Source organism: Geotrypetes seraphini, chromosome 4, assembly GCF_902459505.1.
Source record: "Geotrypetes seraphini chromosome 4, aGeoSer1.1, whole genome shotgun sequence".
In the NCBI taxonomy this organism is placed as follows: domain Eukaryota; kingdom Metazoa; phylum Chordata; class Amphibia; order Gymnophiona; family Dermophiidae; genus Geotrypetes; species Geotrypetes seraphini.
The window spans coordinates 236411742-236435721 of NC_047087.1; the positions used below are offsets into that span (position 1 = coordinate 236411742).

General features: G+C 40.4%; 1 protein-coding gene across 6 annotated transcripts in view; it reads left to right on the forward strand.

The window, feature by feature from the left end:
• Positions 1-23980, forward strand: part of FRMPD2 (FERM and PDZ domain containing 2) — a 204348-nt gene that overhangs the window by 43070 nt on the left and 137298 nt on the right. For 5 of the 6 annotated variants that reach the window (XM_033942808.1, XM_033942809.1, XM_033942810.1 and 2 more), the window contains 7 exons: positions 1223-1373; positions 5864-6002; positions 8570-8722; positions 12475-12663; positions 14333-14489; positions 18225-18435; positions 22116-22219. In XM_033942808.1, coding sequence (XP_033798699.1) covers positions 1223-1373; positions 5864-6002; positions 8570-8722; positions 12475-12663; positions 14333-14489; positions 18225-18435; positions 22116-22219 — 1104 coding nt within the window. Of the gene's footprint in view, positions 1-1222; positions 1374-5863; positions 6003-8569; positions 8723-12474; positions 12664-14332; positions 14490-18224; positions 18436-22115; positions 22220-23980 lie in introns of those variants that run through there. The other variant, XM_033942813.1, reaches the window with a different exon arrangement.

Genomic DNA, 23980 nt, shown 5'->3' on the forward strand with positions numbered 1-23980 from the left:
TAAGTACCCCCCTTATTTGATGTTTACTGAATGCTATAATAATTTTTTTGAACTTTAGCTACTCTTTGAGTTTTAGCTGTTTTATGGCAGGAAGGGAGAAGTGCTATGATGTATATAAGCCTGAACTGGTGTATATAAGCCGTGTCCTCATGCTTTTGAGTTCTTATTGGCTATCACTGAGCAATATTAATCTAATCTAATCTAATCCTTAGGTTTGTATACCGCATCATCTCCACGTTCGTAGAGCTCAACGCGGTTTACATTAGGAGAAATTATAAATGATAAATTCTCTTTTTGTAGAATATTTGAAATCATTTTTTAGAGAATTTAGTATTATAATTTAATACTCCGATTGGATTTATTGTGTTTATATTGTGCACTCTGCCTTAATATGTAGAGGGTATTCAGAGGTAGTCATTTCTACTCTCCTCTGAGCTAAAAAGCCTTTGAGGAGGAGCTGAAAGATGTGATTGACATCCTTCTGCAACAGTTCACAATCAGAGGATATTTACCTAGAGTACAAACTCTTATGTGTATTCCCAGAAAAAAGATTATCCAGGTAAAAACCTAATCTTCCATTACCCTGAATAGAACACAGTTTAAATATTGAGTCCATGTACTTCTGTTTATGATCGTCCAGAATCCAAATATTTGATTCTCCATTAAAGTCCTTTGTAAAGAATGAGTAAACAATGTTTTACACTTCCCCATACACATTTTTATTGCCATAGACTCAGAGGGATAGGGCTGGAAGGAACTTTAAGGTCATTGGTAAAATGTAAATTGCATTGAACTCCTTCTGGGGTTCATAGGAATTCTGTGAGTATTGTTGTATTTACCGCGCTAGTTCACGCTAAGAACCTCTAGCTCAGCTTGATAAATGGGCCCTTTACAAAGAAGGCTCCAAAGATGGATAAAAACTGACCTCTATCCTTGTTAACCTCTTTCTCTCTCTTTTTTTTTTTTTTTTTTTTTTTTTTTAAGAAAAGTGATCCCATTGCATAAATAACACTGAACATATCTAATATGTGCAGCATTGAATTTTCTAAATATTTTTAAAGCACATGAAGCAAAGCTCCAGACACTACATAAGAAAAACCATAACTAGTAATTTCACCAGTGGCGTCTGTTCAATAACTTTTGTTAAAAATGTATTCATTCTTATTTGACATCCATGCAATTATGTTTTCATTCTAAATAATAGATTGTGTGCTCACATTAGGTAAAGAATTTTTCTTCTTGGATGATGAAACCGTGTTGTCTAAAGTGGCACCAGAAGGGTGGATTAATCAGACTAGGAAGAAATCCTCTATTGTCAACTTTACCCTCTTCCTGAGGATAAAGTTCTTTGTCCACAGTTTCAGTGTCATTCAGTAAGTGTTGACAGCTTTATCCATCATAAGCTCTTATTACAGAGACATATTCATGTGTAAAGAATGGCATTTATATATGTATTATCACGTATAGATGTAAATATCAAATTCAGAAAGCTGCCATTTACATGTGGAGATCTACACCATGCAGAAAATTCAAGGGGGCATGCTTTGGATAGGACTAAAATCTACAGGGTAGATATTTAGCCGGTGGCAGTGAGTGCTTTGCTGAACGCCACCAGCATTATTTCTAGATATTTGACACTATTACATTACATTACATTACATTACATTACATTAGTGATTTCTATTCCGCTTGTACCTTGCGGTTCAAAGCGGATTACATAAGAAGAAGCTGGACATTTCCAGGAGGGTACGTGACATTTAGGGTAAGACATAGTTACAGAATGATACAAAGTTACTATCCAGTTTAAGTGGAGCCAGCTAATAATGCAAGCCCAGTGCTCTTCAATGCAAGGTCCAGTGGCCAAAGGCAGTCCCCAGAGACCTCTGTGGTACAGTTGATGTCCAGAAAACCCCGAACATGTCTTATTTTTAGAGGACTGTCTGGGTGCCCGGAGGGATTTCCAAAACCCAGCAGTTTGTCTATGTTTTGGAAGCCCTCGAGTGACCGACCGGGTTAGCAGTGGGGCAGGAGCACGGAAAGATCGTTCCTGCCCGCTGAACCTCTGGACCACCAGGGATCAGCAGAGGAGGTACAACAGACAGGGCAGGGTGCAGAGAGAGAAAGAGGGAGGGAAGGATGGAAGGAAGGAGGCTAGGTGCAGAGCCTGACAGGGGAGGGAGGGGTGGGGCTGGGCGCAGATCCTGACAGTGGAAGGAGGGGGCGCTGGGTGCAGATCCGGGCAGGACACTTGAATATTAAGCCGCTCAACTTATATTCAAGTCAACCATTTTTCCTTCTTTTGGGGGGTCTCGATTTAGATTCAGATCGACTTATATTCGAGTATATACAGTAGTCCTGAACAAGCAATTTAACTGGTCAGCAGCCGGTTAAATCATTTTGAATATCGCTTAGTACATGTCTATTCCCCATTTTATAAAAGGAATGTATGTGTATGGTGAAACATGTCCATGTTAGGTTTTATGCCAACTCAATGACTGTCATTGTTTTAATAAAAGTATTAATTTTGGTCAGGGATTCAGGGAGTCATTCTCCTTAATTCCTTCTGGTTTATTTCCACCTCCAAATTGAAACTAAGTTTAAAAATTGCAGCCTCACTATTTAATTGGGGGCACATAGCATTTATAGTTTTGTAAAATGAGACAGCTACATGTGGAAGTGGTGCCACTTACACATGGAAGCTATGAAACTGCCACTTCTGTCTGAGTGCCGACACTTCCACGTGGTGGAAGTTGATGGGTTTGTTCTGTTCAGTTTTCAACGTGTACATTATATTTAAAAAATGAGTGCTTCCACTGTATGTGCCAGAAAATAGATGTGCATTCCTGCAGGTATTGTATACTCGAATATAAACCAACGTGAATATAAACTGAGGTAAATTTTTTCCCTCCAAAAAGGAAGAAAAAAAGTTGACTCAAAAATAAACCAAGGGGGAGAGGGTATTAATATTCAAGTGCAATACCCTGCCTTGTCAGGCTCTGCAACCAGCCCCCCCACACACACACACTCGCTCCCTCCCCTGCTCTGATAGTGTCTGTACCCAGCCCCCCTCCTTCCCTGCCTAAGAATGTTTACTTCTCTCTTACCTCTTGTAGCCGGCAAGCTCCAGGCCGAGTGCCTGGGATCACTGGCAACAAGTAAACTCTTGTGAGTCGCTATGGGTTTCACAAGGATATGTTATTTTAGCGTTCAATGAAAGGGACACCATCCAAAAAGTAATAGGCCCAGTGTCAATGAAGGGAATACTTTTAATTGTCAAAGCAAACAAAAAGAGTAACTTGCTTGTCAGGATCAAAATACCAAAGCCAACGGGCTTCCCATACAAAGTGCAAACAATGTTTAATATCAGTCTCTGGTTGAGAAACCAAAAAGAGTTCAAATTCAAACAACAAAAAAATCTCTCTTCCTCAGAGGGCAGTTTTCTTTCAAATTATAGTCTGGTTAGAGTCCATTACAAAAGAAAGGAAAACTTTAAAACCAAAAACAAAATTCCAAGTCAGTGCAGTAATACTGGCTTCTTCAGCAACTGAATGCTGGAAAGACAGTGTGCTCCGTGTGGTCTTTAATTGCCAGAAATTAGGCCCACTATCCCACCACATAACACGGGGCAAACCCCACTGTCTCAGCGTACCACCGTACACATTCCTCAAGGAGAAAGCACCATTAAGCTTTCAAAAGGAAAAACAAAACTTAAAATAAAAGTCCTTGCTTAGCTTCAGCATAGAGAAAATTCACTCTTTAGCATGAGTCAGCATTATGCAGTTCTTGAAACAAAGCAGGCAAACACAACTTGCAGTACACTTCAGCAACTATTTAGATACTTGCTTTTGTGAGGAGCATTTTCAGGAGTCAGCACAGCACTAGCTTCAGGGCTTATTTCCAACTCTATGGCAAGCGGTTCCTCACACAGACTGGAAGGTACTTCTTCCCCAGCCTCTGAAAACTCCATAGCCTCAGGAGTTTGGCTGCTATCAGGAGCTCCCAGCCCTGAGCACTGTGACCTCTCCTGCTGCTGTTCCTCTCCCCTCTGATTTTCTAGGAGCCTAGTCTTCAGGGATAGCAGCTTGCAGCCCTGCCCCCAACCCTCAGGTGGAAAGGATTTCTGGTGATTCACTTTAGGACACAGAGGGGGATGGGAACCTATTACTGCTGCTCTCTTACTCCCTCTACGGGCCCCAGAAGGAAATTTAGTCTGAGAGACAGAAAATGGTGTATAAGGTAGATTATGGGCAGGGTCTGGATTAGCACTGGGACCTGCACTAGGGACACTCCTAGCAGGTATAGTCTGCTTATCACACTCTCTGGCATACCTTTTAAATGCCTGGTGGTCCAGCAGTAGGCCGGAACAGGAGGGATCTCTCCCACTTCCTGTCCTAGCCAACTCTGAGAACTTTATATCTCCCTTCCACCTCTCCTGTGTACCTTTTAAATCCCTGATCACTCCTGCTCCAGTTCACCGCTGGACCACCAGAGATTTCAAAGGTATGCCGGGGAGGCTGGAGGGAGGTAAAAAGTTCTCAGAGTCGGCTGGGACAGGAGGCAGGAGGGATCCCTCCTGTCCCGGCCCACTGTTGGGCCACCAGGTCTTATAGTAGGCCCTGCGTAGTCCTGCAAACTTTCCAGAAAAGGGTTGGGTGGGCGCTGACCTGAATATGAACTAAGACACCCCCCCATTTGGGGGTCATTTTTTTGGTCCCCAAATCTCTGTTTATATTTGAGTATATATGGTATTTTAGAAAAGGATCTGCGTCGGAAGACCCTTTCCTAAAATACCACTAGAACGGCACGTCCTGATCTGAATATCTCAGTTCTGATCTCTACATTCTATGTAAACTGGGGCTTATAATTTTATTATTACAATTAGCTTACAAGCATTAGAACTATAATATTCTTGATTATACAGTATATGAATATTTCAACATTGTCAAGTTTGTTATCAGGCAGTGTTAATCCAAAACCTAAATTAGAGCACATGTACAGTGCTGCGTATGCTATGCAGATCATGATGATACTAATAATCGTGAAAGTAATTTTATAACCGAGCACCTCAATTTGTTTTTGGAAAATAAAAGTACCTATTTTTATAAAGGCAATGTAGGCATTGATCCATGTTTGTAAAATGGGCTCCTACAGTGGCCCAAATTGTATCATACAAATTTGCACTTGCCCTGAAGAATGTGGAAATGCGTGCATGTATTTTATTCATGTTTATGTTGTTTTATCACTAGTAATATTTTCCTTCACCTAGACCCCTTTTCCGATTCAAAACAAAGGAGAAGGGATGCTAGAGTGCATAAGAAAGGCCCGAGTTCATATTATTTGAAATGACTGTACATGTTTTTAAAGCTGCCCTACCCTCCACTCCCACGGCCAATCTGCTGTTTACGTTGTACCCAAAATGAATTGGTTGCTGTGAAAGGCATTTTTTAATGAAAAGGATAACAGTAAAAACAGATTATTTTTCTAGCAAAACTAAACAGCTGTAACATGTATATATGCTTCTCGAACTCTGATGACTACATAAATTTATGACAATGTTGGATTATAAAGAAGCTTTTGAATATACACTTGACGAGCCTGCTAGTGGCTATTCAGACAGCAGAAGTTATAGCACTATAATTGTATATGAGGACCCATTGTGGTATGTGTGTGTTGATTGTTATTTTTGTTACAAAAACATCCTTTTGGATCCTCAACAGAACATGATTTCAGTATTATGTTTCCTGTGAGACTGCATATGACTGATTGTATATAATGTTAGTGGGCTGTTTAATTCAACAACTATATAAATTTTAAAAAGGAAGAAAATTAATGTTTATTCTTCATTGAACCTCTTATTGTACAGGCAGCGCCTAACTAGGCATCAGTACTACCTGCAGCTGCGTAAAGATGTTCTAGAAGAAAGACTGTATTGTCACGGGGAGACGGCATTGAAGTTAGGTTCCCTAGCTTTGCAAGCAGAATTTGGGAACTATATGTCTGAGGTATAATGAATATACCTGCATAAAGCTGTTTTCATTTTCAGGGAATAAATTAAAATGGAGCTAAATATAATTTTTTTTTTACATAAATAAAAGGTACTCAATGTTTAAATGAAACACCATCACATCAAACCAAATAAATATTTGTATTGTATATATTCATCATGTTTTCAAACCCTCCTCTGTGTTCTTTTTTCTTTTTTATAATCCAACAAATGATTGTGCATCAATTTTACCACACATTTGTAATAATACTTTCAACAATTGTTCAGTTGTTCATTTATACATTACTTTCACATCATTAACCATCTTATTATATATACTTATCATGTGTTCTTGTCATAACAGGTTTTGATTTCCTTTGTATCAGTCTCTGTTACATATACAATCACGCCAGTGATAACAGTTTGGTGAGTCCAAAAACACCAATGGAAGAAACTTGGATGATCACAAAATTGTACTGAATCTCACTTTACCAGACTGACACACAGAAAATCATAACGTCGGAATATACCAAGCTAATCAGGTTTTCCGGATTTCCACAACGAACATGCAAAGATAAATCTTCTTGCATTGCCTCCATTATACGCAAATCTATTTCATACATTTGCATTGTGGCTGGCTGGGTTTACCCTGAGAACAGGATTGAGAAGTAAACATAGAAACATAGAAGATGACGGCAGAAAAGGGCTACAGCCCATCAAGTCTGCCCACTCTGCTTACCCACCCCCTGTCTATGCCTTAATGACCCAATTTCCTTATCTTGACCCTCGTAGGGATCCCACATGGGTATCCCATATATTCTTAAAGTCTGGCACGCTGTCTGCCTCGATCACCTGCACTGGAAGCTTGTTCCAATGATCAACCACTCTCTCTGTGAAGAAATACTTTCTGGTGTCGCCATTAAATTTTCCGTCCCTGAGTTTGAGCGGGTGCCCTCTTGTAGCCGAGGGTCCCTTGAGAAAGAAAATATCATCTTCCACTTCGACACGTCCCGTGAGGTACTTAAATGTTTCGATCATGTCTCCCCTCTCCCTACGTTCCTCGAGAGTGTAGAGCTGCAATTTGTTCAGTCTCTCTTCATACGAGAGACCCTTGAGCCCCGAGATCATCCTGGTGGCCGCCGCTGAACCGATTCAATTCTGCACACATCTTTACTGTAATGTGGCCTCCAGAATTGCACACAGTACTCCAGATGAGGTCTCACCATGGCCCTGTACAACGGCATTATGACTTCAGGCTTTCGGCTGACGAAACTTCTATTGATACAACCCAATATCTGCCTTGCCTTAGATGAAGCCTTCTCCACTTGATTGGCAGTTTTCATGTCTGCATTGATGATTACTCCTAAATCTCGTTCTGCTGAAGTCCTAGTTAAAGTTTCTCCGTTCAAGAAGTACGTCCTGCATGGATTTCCGCTTCCGAGGTGCATGACCTTACATTTCTTAGCATTGAAGCCTAGCTGCCAGGTTGAGGACCAACTTTCTAATGTAAGCAAGTCGTGCGCCATATAATTCTGTAAACTGCATTCACTTACTATATTACATAGTTTGGCGTCATCGGCGAATAGTGTTATTTTACCTTGAAGTACTGATATATAATGAAACATACCCAAGACAATTTTCAGAACCACCATTCACACCCAACAATTGATCTCACCACCCCCCCCTAACATAAAATAGTTGCTGTTGACCAATAAGGACTACGGTACTTGACACATTCAGTCTTCCCACCCACCACTGACAAAAAAGCTATGATTTTCTTACTTTTCTCTTACCATCAGTCTCAATATCTGTCTCAAGCACGTTTGAATTACATCATTGTTTTGATTAGTAGGATGTCATAGTGATCAATCAACCTCTTTGTAAAGTAGTATTTCCTTCCATTTCATTTTTTGCACTAGTGATACTCTGCTTATACACCACAGTACATATTTGGTTTTCCCCATTGCTTTATCACACTGACAGACAACCTTCAAGTCATCAGAGATGATTATGCTGAGTCTCTTTCATTTTTAATATCTGCCCTTCAAATACCCAAATTTGCACATTTTTGCATTGAACTACTATAAGATCTAATAAGGCACCTTACAATCGGCCAACTTACAGAGAACACAAAAACGATAGCAGTGATATTTTGGATTAGGTTGAAATATAATTCTACTTAGTGAACCTGCAGGTCATCAAAGAAAAGTTATGCACTCTAAAAATGTGTCTGCCATATGAAGAAATACATAAAATATTTTCCATCAGAATCATGTCTTTTGCACATTTTTTTACATTTAGCCAGGTTCTTCTTTTTAAGAAGAGTCTATGAGCTTGTCATGACTTATCTAGTTTACCAAAATCCACAATTTTATAGTTTAACAAGTATCTGCTTTCTGTTTTTATCTTTATCTTTTCTGTTGTACTATTTAGGGATCTCGCCAGGTGCTTGTAAACAGGAAACTAGGCTTGATGGACTTTCTGTCTGATCCATTATGACAGTGCTTATGTTCTTATAATAATATCTCTCTCTGTGGTATTCATTTGAAATAGTTCTATAACAATTCATTTTTATAATTAAATTAGGTGTATGGTAAAGACTATTTTCACGTTGAAGAATACATTCCAGCAAGTGTTATTGAAAGAATGAGTCTAGCATGCGCACAAGATGAGCTAAAGCAACTGCATAGGACAAACTTGAACCTGCTGGAAGATGACGCAGAACTGGAATTTCTAAGGGTATTGTGCAGAATTTCTGAACTTTTAACATTAAATGCAATGCTCAAAGTCACTTACGTGCAATGGTGATTTATTAGGATAAAATGGGTTGGCCTGACAATTGACCATCACAGAGAGGCCAAAAGTAGGTATGGAATTCAATAGCACAAACACATATCAGGGCCCTTTAAAGCTTAGCAAGCCTTAAATTCTGTGAAGCCCGTTTTATACATATGGGCTTCTTAGTATTTAGCGCTTGCTAACCATTAGTAAAAGGTCCCCTTATCCAGTAGAAAAAGGAGTATATTCCTGTTGGAATGGTGTAGTGAGGGTGGGAGGCACTCTTCTCCGCCTCCCTGCTCCTTCCCCTGTACCTCTTTTTTGACTGTACAAGCAGCATCTCCAATCTGCTGCACGTGCTGGCCTTGGATCTCCCTTTAATGTCACTTCCTGGTCCCACAACCAGGAAGTGATGTGAGAGGGAGAGCTGAGGCCAGCGCAAACAACTGGATGGAGATGCTGCTCCTGCTGGTGAACAGAGGGATGGGGAGAAGGGAAGGCACACAAGTAGCAGGGAAGGAACGGGGAAAGGTGAGAGAAGGAGAGGTGCTGGCACCCTCACCAAGACGACAGCTGTATGTACACATTTGGGGAAGGAAGAATTTTGTAATAGGGGTCTATGTGAAACATTCAAATAGACAAAGGTATCTATTTGATACTTAGCATTATCTATGTACCTTTGTAAATTAGGAACTCAGAACTATCCCCAGTAGCATAAAAATCCTCTCATTCAAATGTATAGCTTCTTCAAAGAAGGTGTAAACCACTGTGTGTGTTCTCTATGTATGTATATGTATCTTGTAAAATACACATAAAGTATAGAAAATGTCTGTTATTTCCATAAAATTTTGCTTTTGTGACCAGGATAGTCAAATTTTGCAATTTAAAATGTCAAATTTTCATCTTTTCATTCATATAAAATCATAAAAGGCAACTTAAGAATCACAAGTAACATGTATTTATATTGAAGTTATACAAAGATGACCACAGAAGATTTAGAAGTGAGTAGTTTTTTGAGATTTGCGATTGTAAAAGGGTGAATCAAAAATTAAAGGCAGTTTTTAAATTACATGTTAACTGGAACAGAGAGAGCAAAATGCAACAAATATACTTGCACATTGCTTGTTGGATAGTTCGTCCATGCACAGTGCAGCACTTGGCTTTTAGTCATGTGGCAGCCATGAGGTCAGAATCATGGACGCTCCTCCGTTGCAAGATTGCACCATCGAAGAACACTTTCTTTGGGCAAAAAAGGAGTAAAACCTGTGGAAAATCACCATCAGATATTGACTCAGTATGGACATGGTACCATGAATCAACAAAAGGTTTATGAGTGGGTAAAAAAGTTTAAAACGGGAAGAACAGGTGTAACCGGCAAAGGTTGTTCTGGTTGCCCATCAACGTCGTGTACACAATAGCACATTGATAGGGCAGATACCTTGATTAGAGAAGACCGACGGATCATGGTGTCTCAGAGCTAGATGCACAAAACACAGTTGCTAAGACCACGCGAGTCACTGTGGGACAATTTCTAAACAGCGATTGATGTTCACATGGCTGCCCATGCAAATCAGTTTTGAAGACGGCAGTGGTAATCCCATCTGATCGCTCACTTAGAAACCGGCTCTCACACATGTGCAGAGCCAGTTTGGGGAAGCCCGAATAGCTGAGCGGCAGGGGAAGCCCAAAAGCAGCCTCCTGCCACTCAGCTTTTGGGACTTTTTTCTTTTATTTTTTTTATTGGCACAGATGTGTGTGTGTTACACACACACACAGTATCTGCCCCCATTTTAAAAAAAGCAAGCCTCCCCCCAATGACAGTTCCCCCCCCCTGATGACCCCCAGAACCAAAATAGAGGCAGGAGGAATGCCCTCTACCTCCTGCTGCAACACCCCCATGCCAAGTCAAATCACCCCTCTGCAGGACCTCGTCCCCATACTTCAATAAAAATTGGCAGGAGGGATGCCCATTCCCTCCTGCTGCTGCGAACCCCCCACTGAACTGCCCCCCCTACCAGAACCCCCTGAACCTCCTCCTCCCCTCCCCTTCCCTTCCCCTCTTTACAAAAAATCAGCAGGAGAGATGTCCACTTCCTCCTGCCACCTGATGCCTCCCTGGTCCCCCCGAACTACCCCATCCCCACAAACCATCCCTGTACCTGTACATTAAGATGACAGAAGGAGGGATGCCTAGTCCCTCCTGCTTTCAATCTCGCTGCTCCAAAACGGGCCTTCCCCTTCCCGGTGCATCCTGGGATGTATGGGGAGGGGCCTAAGGCCCTGATTGGCTCAGACATCTAAGGCCCCTCCCCAGCCAGAGTTTGACTTTTGCATCTAGCCCTCAAGTGGCTGAAAATTTGGATATCGGCATGCCATAATGCATGATGACTTGGGATACAGGAAAGTCTACGTACGATGGGTTCCCAAACAGTTTACTGATCTGCACAAGCAATGGAGTGTGGAGGTTGCGACCCAGTTCCTGAGACGTTATGAAAAAGTATTTTGAAGAGAATTGTCACCAGCGATGAGACACAGGTGTATCATTGTGATCTAGAGAGCAAGAGACAAAGCATGATGATGAAGTAAAGGAAGCAGTGCTCACCTGGCTTTGGGAGCAGTCGAAAAACTTCTCTGCAGAAACGCAGAAGCTAGTTGAATGATTCAACAAATGCATCATCTTGCATGGGGACTATGTGGAAAGTGGTAAGTTCAATGGCTCACAGCTACTTCTATAAAGCCTTTAAATGTATTTTGCCTTTACTTTATGATTTACCCTCTTATAACTCGTTTCAGAAGGGGAAGGGACATCTACGTATGTCCTAAAAGGTGGAGGTTGGTATTTATAACTGATACTTGGCATGTCCAAGTTACAGATAGGGGCATTGATATGGGGCTCTATGACAGCTTTAGGAACTATAGATGTTCATAGTACTAATATATATATATATTTTAATTAACCTCTGCATAGACTTCTATGCAGAGTTAAGAAGTAGTCTAATGGTTAGTGCAGTGAGCTACTTTCAAATCCCACTTCGGATCCTTGTAATTTGTTTTTAATTTGTGAGCCCTTGAAGGACAGAAAAATGCCTACTTAACCTGAATGTATAAGAAACCTGCAAGCCTAAAGGCTATTGAAATGGTGTACTTTCAGGTATAGTAGATATTTTTCTGTTCCTGGAGGGCTTACAATAAAAAAAAAAAAATCACAAACAGCTAAAGTTGAATTTGAACTTCAGTCCCCTGGGTCCTACTGCTCCACCATAAGGCTACCCCTCTGCTCTGCATGGATTTCCATGTGGTCATTTTATAACACGGACATGTTGCTACAAGAGCTCCATGTCTCATGTTATTCCCTGTTCATAATCTGAATGTCTCAGTTTGTAATATGGATATTCATGCTAGATGTCACTAGTATACGAATATCCGCTTCTCATGTATTTTAGAACAGGCTAAGCGATGCCAGACCCTTTTTAAAATATGACATATGGGTGTCCACATATGACGTATTGACTAGAATGTCTTTTCTAAAATGCTGCTCTGTTTGGCTGTTTCAAAATTGCTGCCAATAGGACCCTGATTTATTAAGATAAGAATTTTTATTTTTCACAAAAGAAGCTTTTGTGCTTTAAACAGAGCAAAAATGCTGACAAATTCACAAAAATGCCAGAGCTTTGTGTTGTGGAAAATAAACTGATGGCTGTATTTTTATACAGGTAACACAGCAGTTGCCTGAATATGGAGTGCTCTTTCACCGAGTGATGCCAGAAAAGAAGACCCCAAGTAGAGGTGAGGTTATATTGGGAATCTGCACCAAAGGTATTATTGTTTATGAAGTGAAAAATGGCTGCCGGATTGCAAGTCTGCGCTTCCAGTGGCGAGAAATGGAGAGACTTTCATCTCATGTGAGTATGGCCAGTTGCCCCTCCCTCCTACCCCAAAATAATGCTTTTACTTCTTTCCTTTTTTTAGTCTTTTTCTGATTCAAGAGCTCATAGGCAGCGGAACACTTTTGTGTTTAGGGGACCCCAAAAGCTCCACCCAAGACCACACACAACCCCATCCAAGCTCCACCCAAGACCCCACCCCATAATAGAACTAATTGCAAAGCCATTTTTTCCATTCATTCTTCATACACACACAATATAATCTTATTAACAATACATAACGGTAACCACAAAATTAAACTACATAAAGCACACTGTATGCAGAGAAAATTGTAATCAACATTTATATTCTGAGGTCAAGGCAGACGACTTTAAAATATGCAATGTCACCTCATTAACTGCTACAGAAAACTCCCCTTCAGTGCCAAATAAGTACATAAAGAAGTTATACAAAGCCCTGCAAAGAGCATAAGAATAGAAACAGAATCTTTTGTCCCTCCCCACCATCCCCATGTCCAAAATTTCTCCTTCCATCAATCCTCTCCAACACAATGCTGCATCTTTTCCTCCCTTCCCTCCACCACCATGTTCAACATTGCTCCCTCTTACATCCCTTCCCATCTATCCCACCGTTCCCTCTCAACATCCAATATTACTCCCTCCTTCCTCTCCACCACTATCATGTCCAACAATTCTCCCTTTCTTTCTTTCCCCATGTACATCCTCTCTCTTTCCCTCTCATTCCACACACCTATGCTCAACAATTCTCAATTCCTTTTCCCTCCCCCACCGGCAGCATTTCTTTATCTCCCTTCCCACTACCCCACCTGTGCAGCAGCTCTCTTTTCCTCCTTTCCTAACCCCCCAGCCCATGCAACTGTCCTTCCCAACCCTTTCCCACTACATGCAGCATCTGTCCTTCCCAATCCCCTCTCAGCCCATGTAACATCTGTCCTTCCCTGCCTTCTCACCCCAACCCATTCCCAGTACGTGCAGCATGTCCTAAACCCCCCCACTCAAGCCCCAAGCCCCTGAGCACCTATGCCCCCTATCTTCCCAGCCCCCTACCCCCAGCTCATGGCATGTAGCACATGTTTTTCTTTCCTTCCTTTCTCTTCACCCCCCCCCCCCCCCCGGGACCCTGCAGCATAACCTCTCTCTTCAGCTCCTAGCTCCCCCACACCTCCTCCCTGGTGTTTGTTATTTTAAATCTTCAGGCAGCATCAATGAGATGAGCATGCTCCTGCTAGCCTGCCCTGGAACCCTTCATTTAGCAGCAGCCCGCCTATGCAGAAACAGAAAATTGCTGCTGAATGGAGACTTCCGGGGCCGGCCGACAGCAGCACACTGATCTCATTGATGCTGTCCGAAGATTTAAAATAACAAACACCAGGGAGGAGATGTTGGGGAGTCAGGAGCCAAAAAAAGAGGTCTTGCAGCAGGGTCCCAAGGGGGTGGGGGTGGAAGGGGGAGAGAAAGAGAAAGAAAGGAAGGAAGGAAAAAAAGAAAGACGAGCATGTGCTACATGTTGATGATTTAAAGTTACAGCAGCCAGAAGAGGAGGTAGGTGGGGGAGGCCACGGCCCCTGTGCACTCCCCCTCCCCCCAAGATAAGGAGGTGGGATTCCAAAAGGAACACTTTATTGCACATAATAACAAAAGCATTTGCATTTTTTTTATGTTTTAGAGGAAAAAGTTCACAGTTCAAAGCAGTTTCAGTGGCACAAAACATAGTTTCTTGACTGAGAGCACAAAGACTTGCAAGTACTTATTGGGCCTCTGCTCTGCCCTGCACACGTTTCATGCAAGAATAAATTCTAGACAATTTTGTCAAGCATCATCAGGTAAGTCACTTCACTGTTGAAAAAAAAAAAAGCGAGAGAGAGAGCAATACTTTTTTTTCTTTTCATAGCAGTAAAGGCACCTCTGTCTTCTTAAAGCTTAGTGTTCACTACTAGAAGTAACAAACTTTGAACTCCTTTTACTAAAGTGTGTTAAGCACTTACCCCCAGAATTTATATATGGTGTCCAGATTTATGCATGCTGGTGAGATGTGTGTGCAAACTAATTGGCTAACAAGCTCTTAACCATCAGTAATGGTGTGCCAACAACCAATTATTGATGTTAATTGCACTCATTAAAATTTGTGCATGCATCTGGCAGCATGCTATTCTATAAGGTAGGGTGCCTAACTGCCATAGCACATATCCTAAAAGGTGGCATGGCCATGGGAGGGGCATGGGTGTTCGTAAAAGTTTATATGTGTAGTTATAGAATATTGGGAAAGTATGCCTCTTATAGAATAGTAATTAAGAGCCAATTGTCAAGCACTATTTATATCATTCCCCTCTTCTTCTTTTTTTTAAATTACTTTTATGGCATTTCAACATAAGATTACATCACCAAACGTCTGGGATAAATAAGCAAATAGTAAAAGAAAAAAAAGAAAGAAAAAATTATTTCATTATAGTATTTTGCCCACAATATATAAGTAATAGGATCCAAGAATCAAGGAAAAGAACAGCTTCAAAAAATTGATTTGAAACTCTGAAGAGAACGCCCCCAAGTCACTATGACATTCATCTTTCCTGGCTCACAAAAGTACTGTGGAGACCATTCAACTTAGTAAGTAGAGACTACAACTGAGACATTCAGTTCCCGATGTACTCAATTCCAAATGGTATTTTAAAAAAGTATCTGCAGAAGTGCGCCTGTATTTGCCAGCACATGCTGCAGGAGCACCAATTTAACAAATATACATGCTGAAAAAAATGAACGGCACAAACCCAGCAGCTTCCTTGTGGAGCTGGCAGTCACAACTTCCACATACAGAAAGAAGTAAAGCGGAAAAAACTATACGACGGCCTACTAGCCACTCAAGCTGCAAAAATAGATAACCAAATCTCCAACCTATTGATAACTACCCCAGACTACAAGATGTTCAGAAAGGAAATAAAAACTATACTCTTCAAGAAATCCCTTAATAAAGCTTAATACCTTCCCTTCCCCAACCCCTGATCCTTCTTATCCCTCTCTTGGAAACGATCTCTGATCTAACTTTGTAACCCTTCTTCCATAACTCTTGTTGTTATCCGCTTTGAACCGAAAGGTAATGGCGGAATAGAAATCTGTAATGTAATACAAGTGACTTAACTTCAGTGAGTAGCTACCCCATTTTAAAAAACCTACACATGTAACTGTCACTGATTTTGTACTAAGTCAGTGTCTCTCAAACCTTTTTAGCTCTGGTACACTAAACGGAGCAAATGTTTTTCACAGCACATTGAAATTATAAAATTGCAAAACCAACAGAAATTACATTTGAGTGTTATTTATTTAAAGTTCTTAAAGCTATGTGTGGGTAATTGTAAAAATGGTGAAACTAAAGTAGAGAGAATAGAATTGCTAATCTTGCTTCTTTTTGAGTGCAAATTAACTCAAAACGTGTCTTGACAGTCAACAAGCAAACATACATTCCGTCATCCACCATCTGCAGTTGTTCTCCTTTTTTCGATTTAATTTCTGTCAGCGCTGAAAATCCAAGTTCGCAAAGGCAATATGAAGCAAACGGTAACAAAGTCTTGATTGCTTTGTTGCTCAAGTTAGGATAACTACGGCATAAAATATAAAACTAAAATGACTTGTCATTAGTTTTCAAGGACCAATCACATCAAAGGCTGATGCTTGTCTGGGTGGTTGTATCCTTACGCACACAGACGCTCATAACATTGATAGACTCTTGCATATGAGACATACATTTCGTCTCTTCTAGTGTATACGTATGAAGGGAAATTTTAAAAAATAATGTCAAATTCTGGAATCTCTTTTAACATACATTACATTACATTAGGGATTTCTATTCCGCCTGTGCCTTGCGGTTCTAGGCGGATTACAATAAAGAAGATATCTGGGCATTTCCAGTAGAATTACATTACAGGAGAAGAGTTAATTACAGGTAATAGTGAAGAATTACAATACATTCAATATCACAGAAGATGTAACATAGCAACGGATTACAATAAAGAAGATATCTGGGCATTTCCAGTAGAATTACATTACAGGAGAAGAGTTAATTACAAGTAATAGTGAAGAATTACAATACATTCAATATCACAGAGGATGTTACATAGGAACTGAGTCAATTTACAACTGGTGGAGAATAAAGAATTACAATATATTCTAGATTACAAAAGATGTTACATGAGCTGAATCAAGTTTCTTCGGGTGGAGAGTAGCATCATATGTCTATAAGCGGAGGTGTATTTATTGTTTTGATGATTGCATGATGTTGGTTAATTAATGTTTGATGATTTGGACAGTAGAAGTGTTTAGTTTGGGTTGGATAAAGAGATTCTATTCCCAAAGGAATTGATTGGGAACTCATTAGATGTCGGTTTAGATTGATGGGAGATATTTTTTGAACAGTAGTGTTTTTATTTCTTTTCGGAACTCTTTTATGTCTGTAATTTCGATCAGTAGTTTTGAGATACCTAGAATCTCTTCCGGGCACACTACTGTGTCGTGACACGCAGTTTGAGAGATACTGTACCAAGGTCACAAGTTTAACTTGGTTTTATTTTGGAAGCAGAAATAAACAATAGTGGATTATATTACATTACATTAGCGACTTCAATCCCGCCTTAACCTTGCAGTTCTAGGCAGATTACAAAAGAGGTCAGCTGGACATTTCCAGGAGTGTTATAGGATTAAGTGCTAATTACAAGACTGTGTCTGGAGTTAAAATGAGGCAACTAAAATGCAAAGCCCTGACCAAAAAGAGCACTTAAAAAAATCCTATTATAGGCGCCACATAAAAGAGGTTTGAGGAGTCTAAGCCTTCCCAGCAGCAAGAGCAGCCCCCCCAAGTGGACCCCCGACTCACTGCACACCTGGGTTGCTGGCAGCTCTTCTGCACCTGATGACTTACTGGTGTAGTTATTGTGCTTTGATCGCTGCCAGTAGAGTGATTGAAAGCAGCTGTGCTGAGGCCTTAGGCCTGTTCCTCCAAGAAAGAGGCATGGAGGCGTAGGCATCATCAATGTACACATTTTTCACTCCACTTTAATTCAATTGCCTAAGAGTTGGTACGACTTGAACATGAGGTGATGGCACCTAACAACAAGCTTCCTATATACTGTATATATATTCTGACAGGGTTCTGCGCAGGCCGAGGCAGTCTGGGGTATGACCCCCAACAAATAGAACAACTGTTTCACAGTAGGCAGCCTATCCTCAGTGGCTCCCAAGCACACTGAGACAATTCCAGTTTAAAATAGCTATTTATTGGTGACACAAAAAAAATCAAAACATTGCCGCAACACTTCCCCTTTAATCTAGGGAGCACTCTGATCAGGATGTTTAACTAAAGTGGCAAAAATCTCCATTATCGTGGGTGAATGTGTTCTTTCTGTTTAAACTGTATTTTTTTTCTTCTTTATTCTATTAGCTTGCACATTGCTTTGCCCTACATGTTAGCAAAAGTGATATAATAAGTTTGGAATAAATTATTAAATAATGCCTATACATGTCGATAAGTTGTAGCTGATAGAACAACGTTGACCTGTAACACAATTTCTCAGAGGAAAATAAACTGTTGGAAACGGAAAAAAGGAACTCCAAAGTTGTTATTCATTGTGAACAGCAATCTCTGATTCAAAGGCTGTCCCGTTCTGAAAATGCACTGAACAGTACAGTTCTAGAAAATATCCATGCTGGAATGACGAGTAAATCTTGTGATACCATCAGCGCTGGTCTGAATGAAGACACCAGAGAGGAAAACAACATTTGCAGGTAAATTTAAGAGCTGAAGCTAAAGGTATATGTTCTGTTTTTCCTTTTACAGTTTGTCTTATGATTTATAAGCCTTTTAAAAAAAATCATTAGAATTTGTGCGTTATAACCACAGGAATTGTAAACAAATAGAGAACACTTACACCTGTACTGTTGGGGAGACCAATAAAAGATTAAAATATTTTTAAATACTTTGGGGTTGTTATAGAATTGATTGAAGTTCAAAGAACAAATTTCATCAGTGATGAAAAAGGGGCTTTTTTTTGTTCTTCAACAATAATAGAATTGCATATTCTAAAACAAAGCAAAGAAGAAACGGAGATCCCACAAAAGCAAGCCAAGTGGTCAAAAAAGAGTGGGAGCCAAAACAGGCATCAGAAGGGACAATATCCAATTGATTGAATAAGCTCTTTATTGTGCTGATGCCTGTTCTGGCTCCCACTCTTTTTTGATTGTATATTCTAATTCATGTGTTTGTGGTATCCTGTTTAGATTATGGAAATGTGACGTATGCAGGTATCACAGCTTTAGGCATTAAATAATTACAGACTTTATAGAATGCTGCCTTGTGACTTTTAGGTAATGCTCAAAAACTTGATTAACTCTCTTATATCTTCCTTATCATTGGCTCCCTATTAAATATAGGACTGAGTACGTTATTAGTTTTGACCCACAAAATGTATTTATGATCATATCCCATAATATTCAGCATCAATAGCTATTCCGTAGAACCCTGCAACAATCATCGTATGTCTATCCTTTAAGTTGCTAGAGCATTCTGGGAAGTCACATGAGAAAGTGCATTGTTGTGGCTAGTACTTAGCCTGTTACCCAGATTTAATATCAAAGTATCAGAAAGTTCCAGAGAAGTCTTGATGGATTCCTGCTTCTTAGAAGAAATGTTTGGAACACAGTAAGCCTTAATCAAACATGGCATTTCAGACAGCTTTAATATTTCTTTACAATATATTTTTTCAACATCAATCTTGCGGCTTAACTCTTGTGAAAGACACCACCCTTGTCCTTCATTTGTCTAGATGTCCCAGCAATCTCCCAGCACTCCACATTGGGCAAGGTTTCAAAAAGGCTCATCTTTAGAGCAGGTTCTTAGCTTCCCTGACTTGAATCCTGAATCCTCCCATGAGATGCCTCCCTAGGGTTACTAGATGTCTGGATTTACCTGGACATGTCCTCTTTTTTAGAGGACTGTCCAGGTGTTCAGATGACTTTTCAAAACCTGGCACTTTATCAGGGTTTTGAAAAGCTTTGAGCTTGGAGAATGCTCGGAGGCCCTCCAAATGATGTCAAGATTGTGCATCAGACACATTCACTTGCTCTGAACTACTGCAGCTATTATGTGTGAGTAGTGTTTTTCCTTTTATATTCTTAACCTTTAGAAAATGAGATTTAGTATGCAATATATATATATATATATTGTGCTTTGCTTGAGTAATGCATTATTAAACATATTTTGAGCTTAATATCAACCTGAAGTCCTCTAAACCCCAAAAATAAAAGCCCTGTTTAGCTAAAAACGGATGCCTATGGCATGCCTAAGTGACGCCTAAGTCACGTTCACCTAACTCGCGTCTACCTTGCGCCCAGCTCAAGCTCAAAAGTAGACCTGGTTTTGCAACGCTTTCATTTTAGGCATTAGGTAGACGCTTTCGGGCACTGAGTGATTCTCTAAATGGCGTCTAACTCAAAGCCATTCCCACGCCATGCATATGCTATAACCATGCCTACGCAATTCACGCTTATTTTATAGGCACAGCTTTTTCCGATGGGCATCCACAAAATTGTGGAAGTCTGTTTGTAGAATCGCGTTTAGACATCTAAGTTCCAATTAATGCTTGTTAAAGTCATTAATTCGACTTATTATCCAATTTATTTGGACGCCTAAATCAATAGACATTGACATTTTGGATGCCTAAAGTTAGACGTCCTTTACAGAATTTGGCCCTTAGTGCCCAGGAACAAAAATCATGTTACATAGTGTTATTATTTCTATAGTGCCGCAAGACTATGCTGTGCTGTACATTAACATACAAGAGACAATACCTCCTCAGTAGAGTTTATAATCTAATTAAAACTGAAAAATGGGACAAATAGGGGTTAGGTAATATTTTACAGACATGGGTACTTTACAAGTGAGTGGAAGTTCATTTCTTTTAATAACTCCTCTTTTATCAAGCTGTGCTAGAGGTTTTTAGCATGGGCCAGTGGGGTAAATGCTCTGATGCTCATAGAATTCATATGAGCGTCGGAGTACTTACCTTGCAAGTCTGCGCTAAAAACCTCTAGAGCAGCTTGAATAAAGGGGGCCTCAATAATTTTTACTTTTGGTGCATGAAAATCCATTGTACGAGTATGCACCTTAATTCAAAAGGCAAAGCAAATTAAATCAGTTGTGCATACACTAAGGCAGTGTTTCTTAACTCATTCCTGGAGTACCCCCTTGCCAGTCAAATTTTCAGGATATCCACAATAAGTATGCATAAACTTGATTTGCATACATGGTCTCCATTATATGTAAATTTCTTTTATGCATATTCACTGTGAATATCCTGAAAACCGGTCTGGCAAGGACCAAGTTGAGAAACACTGCACTAAAGGGCCCTTTTACTAAACTGCTAATATATGCTTAACATAGCAAAAATAACCTAACATGGGACAGGCTTAATCATTCCATTTAGTTTTGTCATGTGCATATGCTAAGCATGCATTAATTATTATTTTTTGTATCTTTTTTGAGGGGTGGAGAGTAGACATTACTGTGCTAACCAGTTAGTGCATCTACATTATTGCAAACTAACTGGTTCCTGTACAGTTAACACAGGATCCCTTACCACCTCCTAAATAGGTGGCAGTTAAAGCTCCTTCAGTAATTTCATTTCATAGCCATGCTCTAATGCTAACATTAGGATATAACTATAAATAAAATCCCTTTTTGTTGGCCGTGCTAGAAATGGGCTAACTGTGCAGAAAAGGCTTGCATAAGTAGGATTTCCAGATTTCCTCTATGGAAAAAGAGAATACCTGGTTCTGCCCTGCTCTGCCCCTAGCCCCGCCCAGTTCTGCCTCCAGCTCCACTCCATTCTTCCCATCTCGCTCCCACAAAAAACTTCCTGAACTCAGGACTGCATCTGTGCATGCATGGATGTCTACTTGATGATGCCACGCACATGCACGCATGTGTATGACATAATCGTGTCGAAGTCCATGCATGCGCAGATGCCCTCCAGATGCAGCCCTGAGATTGGGGACTTCCAATACCCGTACAAACTGCTGGGTTTTGTAAATCCCTCCAGGCACCCTGACAGTTCTCTAAAAAGAGGACATGTTTGGGTTTTTCCAGACATCTAGTAGCCATATGTATAAGGGCTCGCTAAGCCCTAATTTTTTAAGGCATGGAATGAACCCAATGAACACTGCATGCTAATGAATACACATCTCTAGTTACAGGGAAACACAGTGGTTGCAGCATGTTCACTGAAAGTGTTAACAGGAGAGCTAGGCCTAGAACCCCAGACACTGTTTGCCTTTGCTTTCATGTCTAGGGAGCAATTATGCTGTTTCTCATTTTTAAATAGTTTTATGTTATGTGCACACACTGACTGCTAGACAAAGCACTGTATATAAAAGATGGGTGCATTCTGTTTCATTTTTCCCCCGAAAAGTGCATCAGCTGGAGAGTCACAATCAGGCTTTGATATGGACGTATGCGAAGAACAAAAAAGTTATGACTATCTCTCCATTCATTCTACTCAGCAGGCATCTTGGGGTAAGCATATTATTAATGAGACGATTTAAAAAAAAAAAAAAGTTGTGGAGTTATTATCATATATTAAAATTTGATATACTGCCTTAGTTGAAAGACAATTCAAGGCAGTTTACAATAAAAAAAAGAAAAAATAAATAGAAACAGAATGCCATTAAATATAAGAAAGTACACTACTTTCATACAAGTCGTGTGGTAGAGCCACTAACCTCAACACTTAAATTATTGCCACAACAAAAATGTGACAAAAGTCTGCAGCTCACTTCAAGATGTCTCTCTTCCTATCAGTGCATGAATGGTGATTGATTCATGTACAATAAGACAGTGGTGTAGCCAACAGGGCCATAGGTGGATCTGGGTGGGCAAAGATACACTCAGTTTCAATGCAGGTCCAAAGAGCAGTGGCACATAGTGTAACTGATGGGGATCCTCAAGCCCAGTCAGCTAGATTCATCTCCAGAGCCTCCCCACACCACCACCACCACCACCAAATCTTTCATAACCCCATGCAAGTTGGTGGCATGTTTCCAGCACTGACGCCAGTGTCTTACATCCTGCACATGCTCAGTTCAGCAGGCACCCGTGCACATACATGCACAGGGAGTGGATGCCAGTTAAAATGAGCATGAACGGGGCAAGACAGTGTTGGAGGCTGGAAACGCACAGCTGACTGCCCTGAGGTTGAGACAGCTCCAGAGAGAACTCTATCTAGTGAGGATTGTGGATCCCTATCAGCTAAAGTATTAATTTTTACCACTTTGGGGTAGAGAGGAGGAGGAAAATGCATGGGCTATACCCATACAGCCTACTCCTAGCTTTACCCAGCCCACCCTTAGGCTCACCCAGAGACTGAGTTCTGGCTACACTATTGCTGTAAGGTAGAGTGACGTTTAAGAAAAAAGGTGCTGATATATTTTTTTTGCATCAGCCCTGGTAGTCTAAAGCCGCCTCCCAAACTGATGCCCCCAGTAACATCTGCCACACCCTAACCTAATCCAACTCGACCCAACTCCCCCTCATATGATATTTAAAAAAAAAATTCCTTGGTGTCCAGTGGCCCCGCCAGCCCCCTCCAAAGTGATGGATTCCCCTCCCTCATCCTGACTTAAAAACCCCCCAGTGTTTATTGGCACCCTCCATTGTGACTCCCGGTAGTTTATAATTAGCACCTAAACTGGTGTCTACTTTCAAGCTCCTTATAAATTGCCCTCTATATACCTACAAGTATAGTTCTGCCTTTGATTCTCCCCAATGCTATCTTTCATATGTGGATAAAATCTGACTATTTAAATAGCCTGATTTATTCCATTATAATGCTTGAAAATGCTCAGAGAAATGAGTTATGCCTTCACCACATGCCAGAAAACCATTACTTACTTTGAATATCAGGTTCATAATGTGTCTGCTTGAGCTGATTATATTGATTGGGTAGTTATATATTGATCTATTGCTTGGAAGATTTGTACCTAAACTGATGTTAGTTTAACATGTTCTGGTATACTGTGATATGCTTTGAAATATAGACAAATTGATTTATCTTTAAATCATCTTTATTAACCGCATAATGCAGCAGTACGAAACATCAGTCAAGCCATAACAGACAAAGACAAACCACTACCTTTTATACATAACAAACAATCCAAAATAAAGAAAAGTACATTTTTCGGTATATTAGGAAACCCCCTCTCTCCAACCTCCTTATCCCAAAACTGCATTAGTGAACAATGTCCAGAAGAAATGATATGCTTATTCTTCAGACACTAA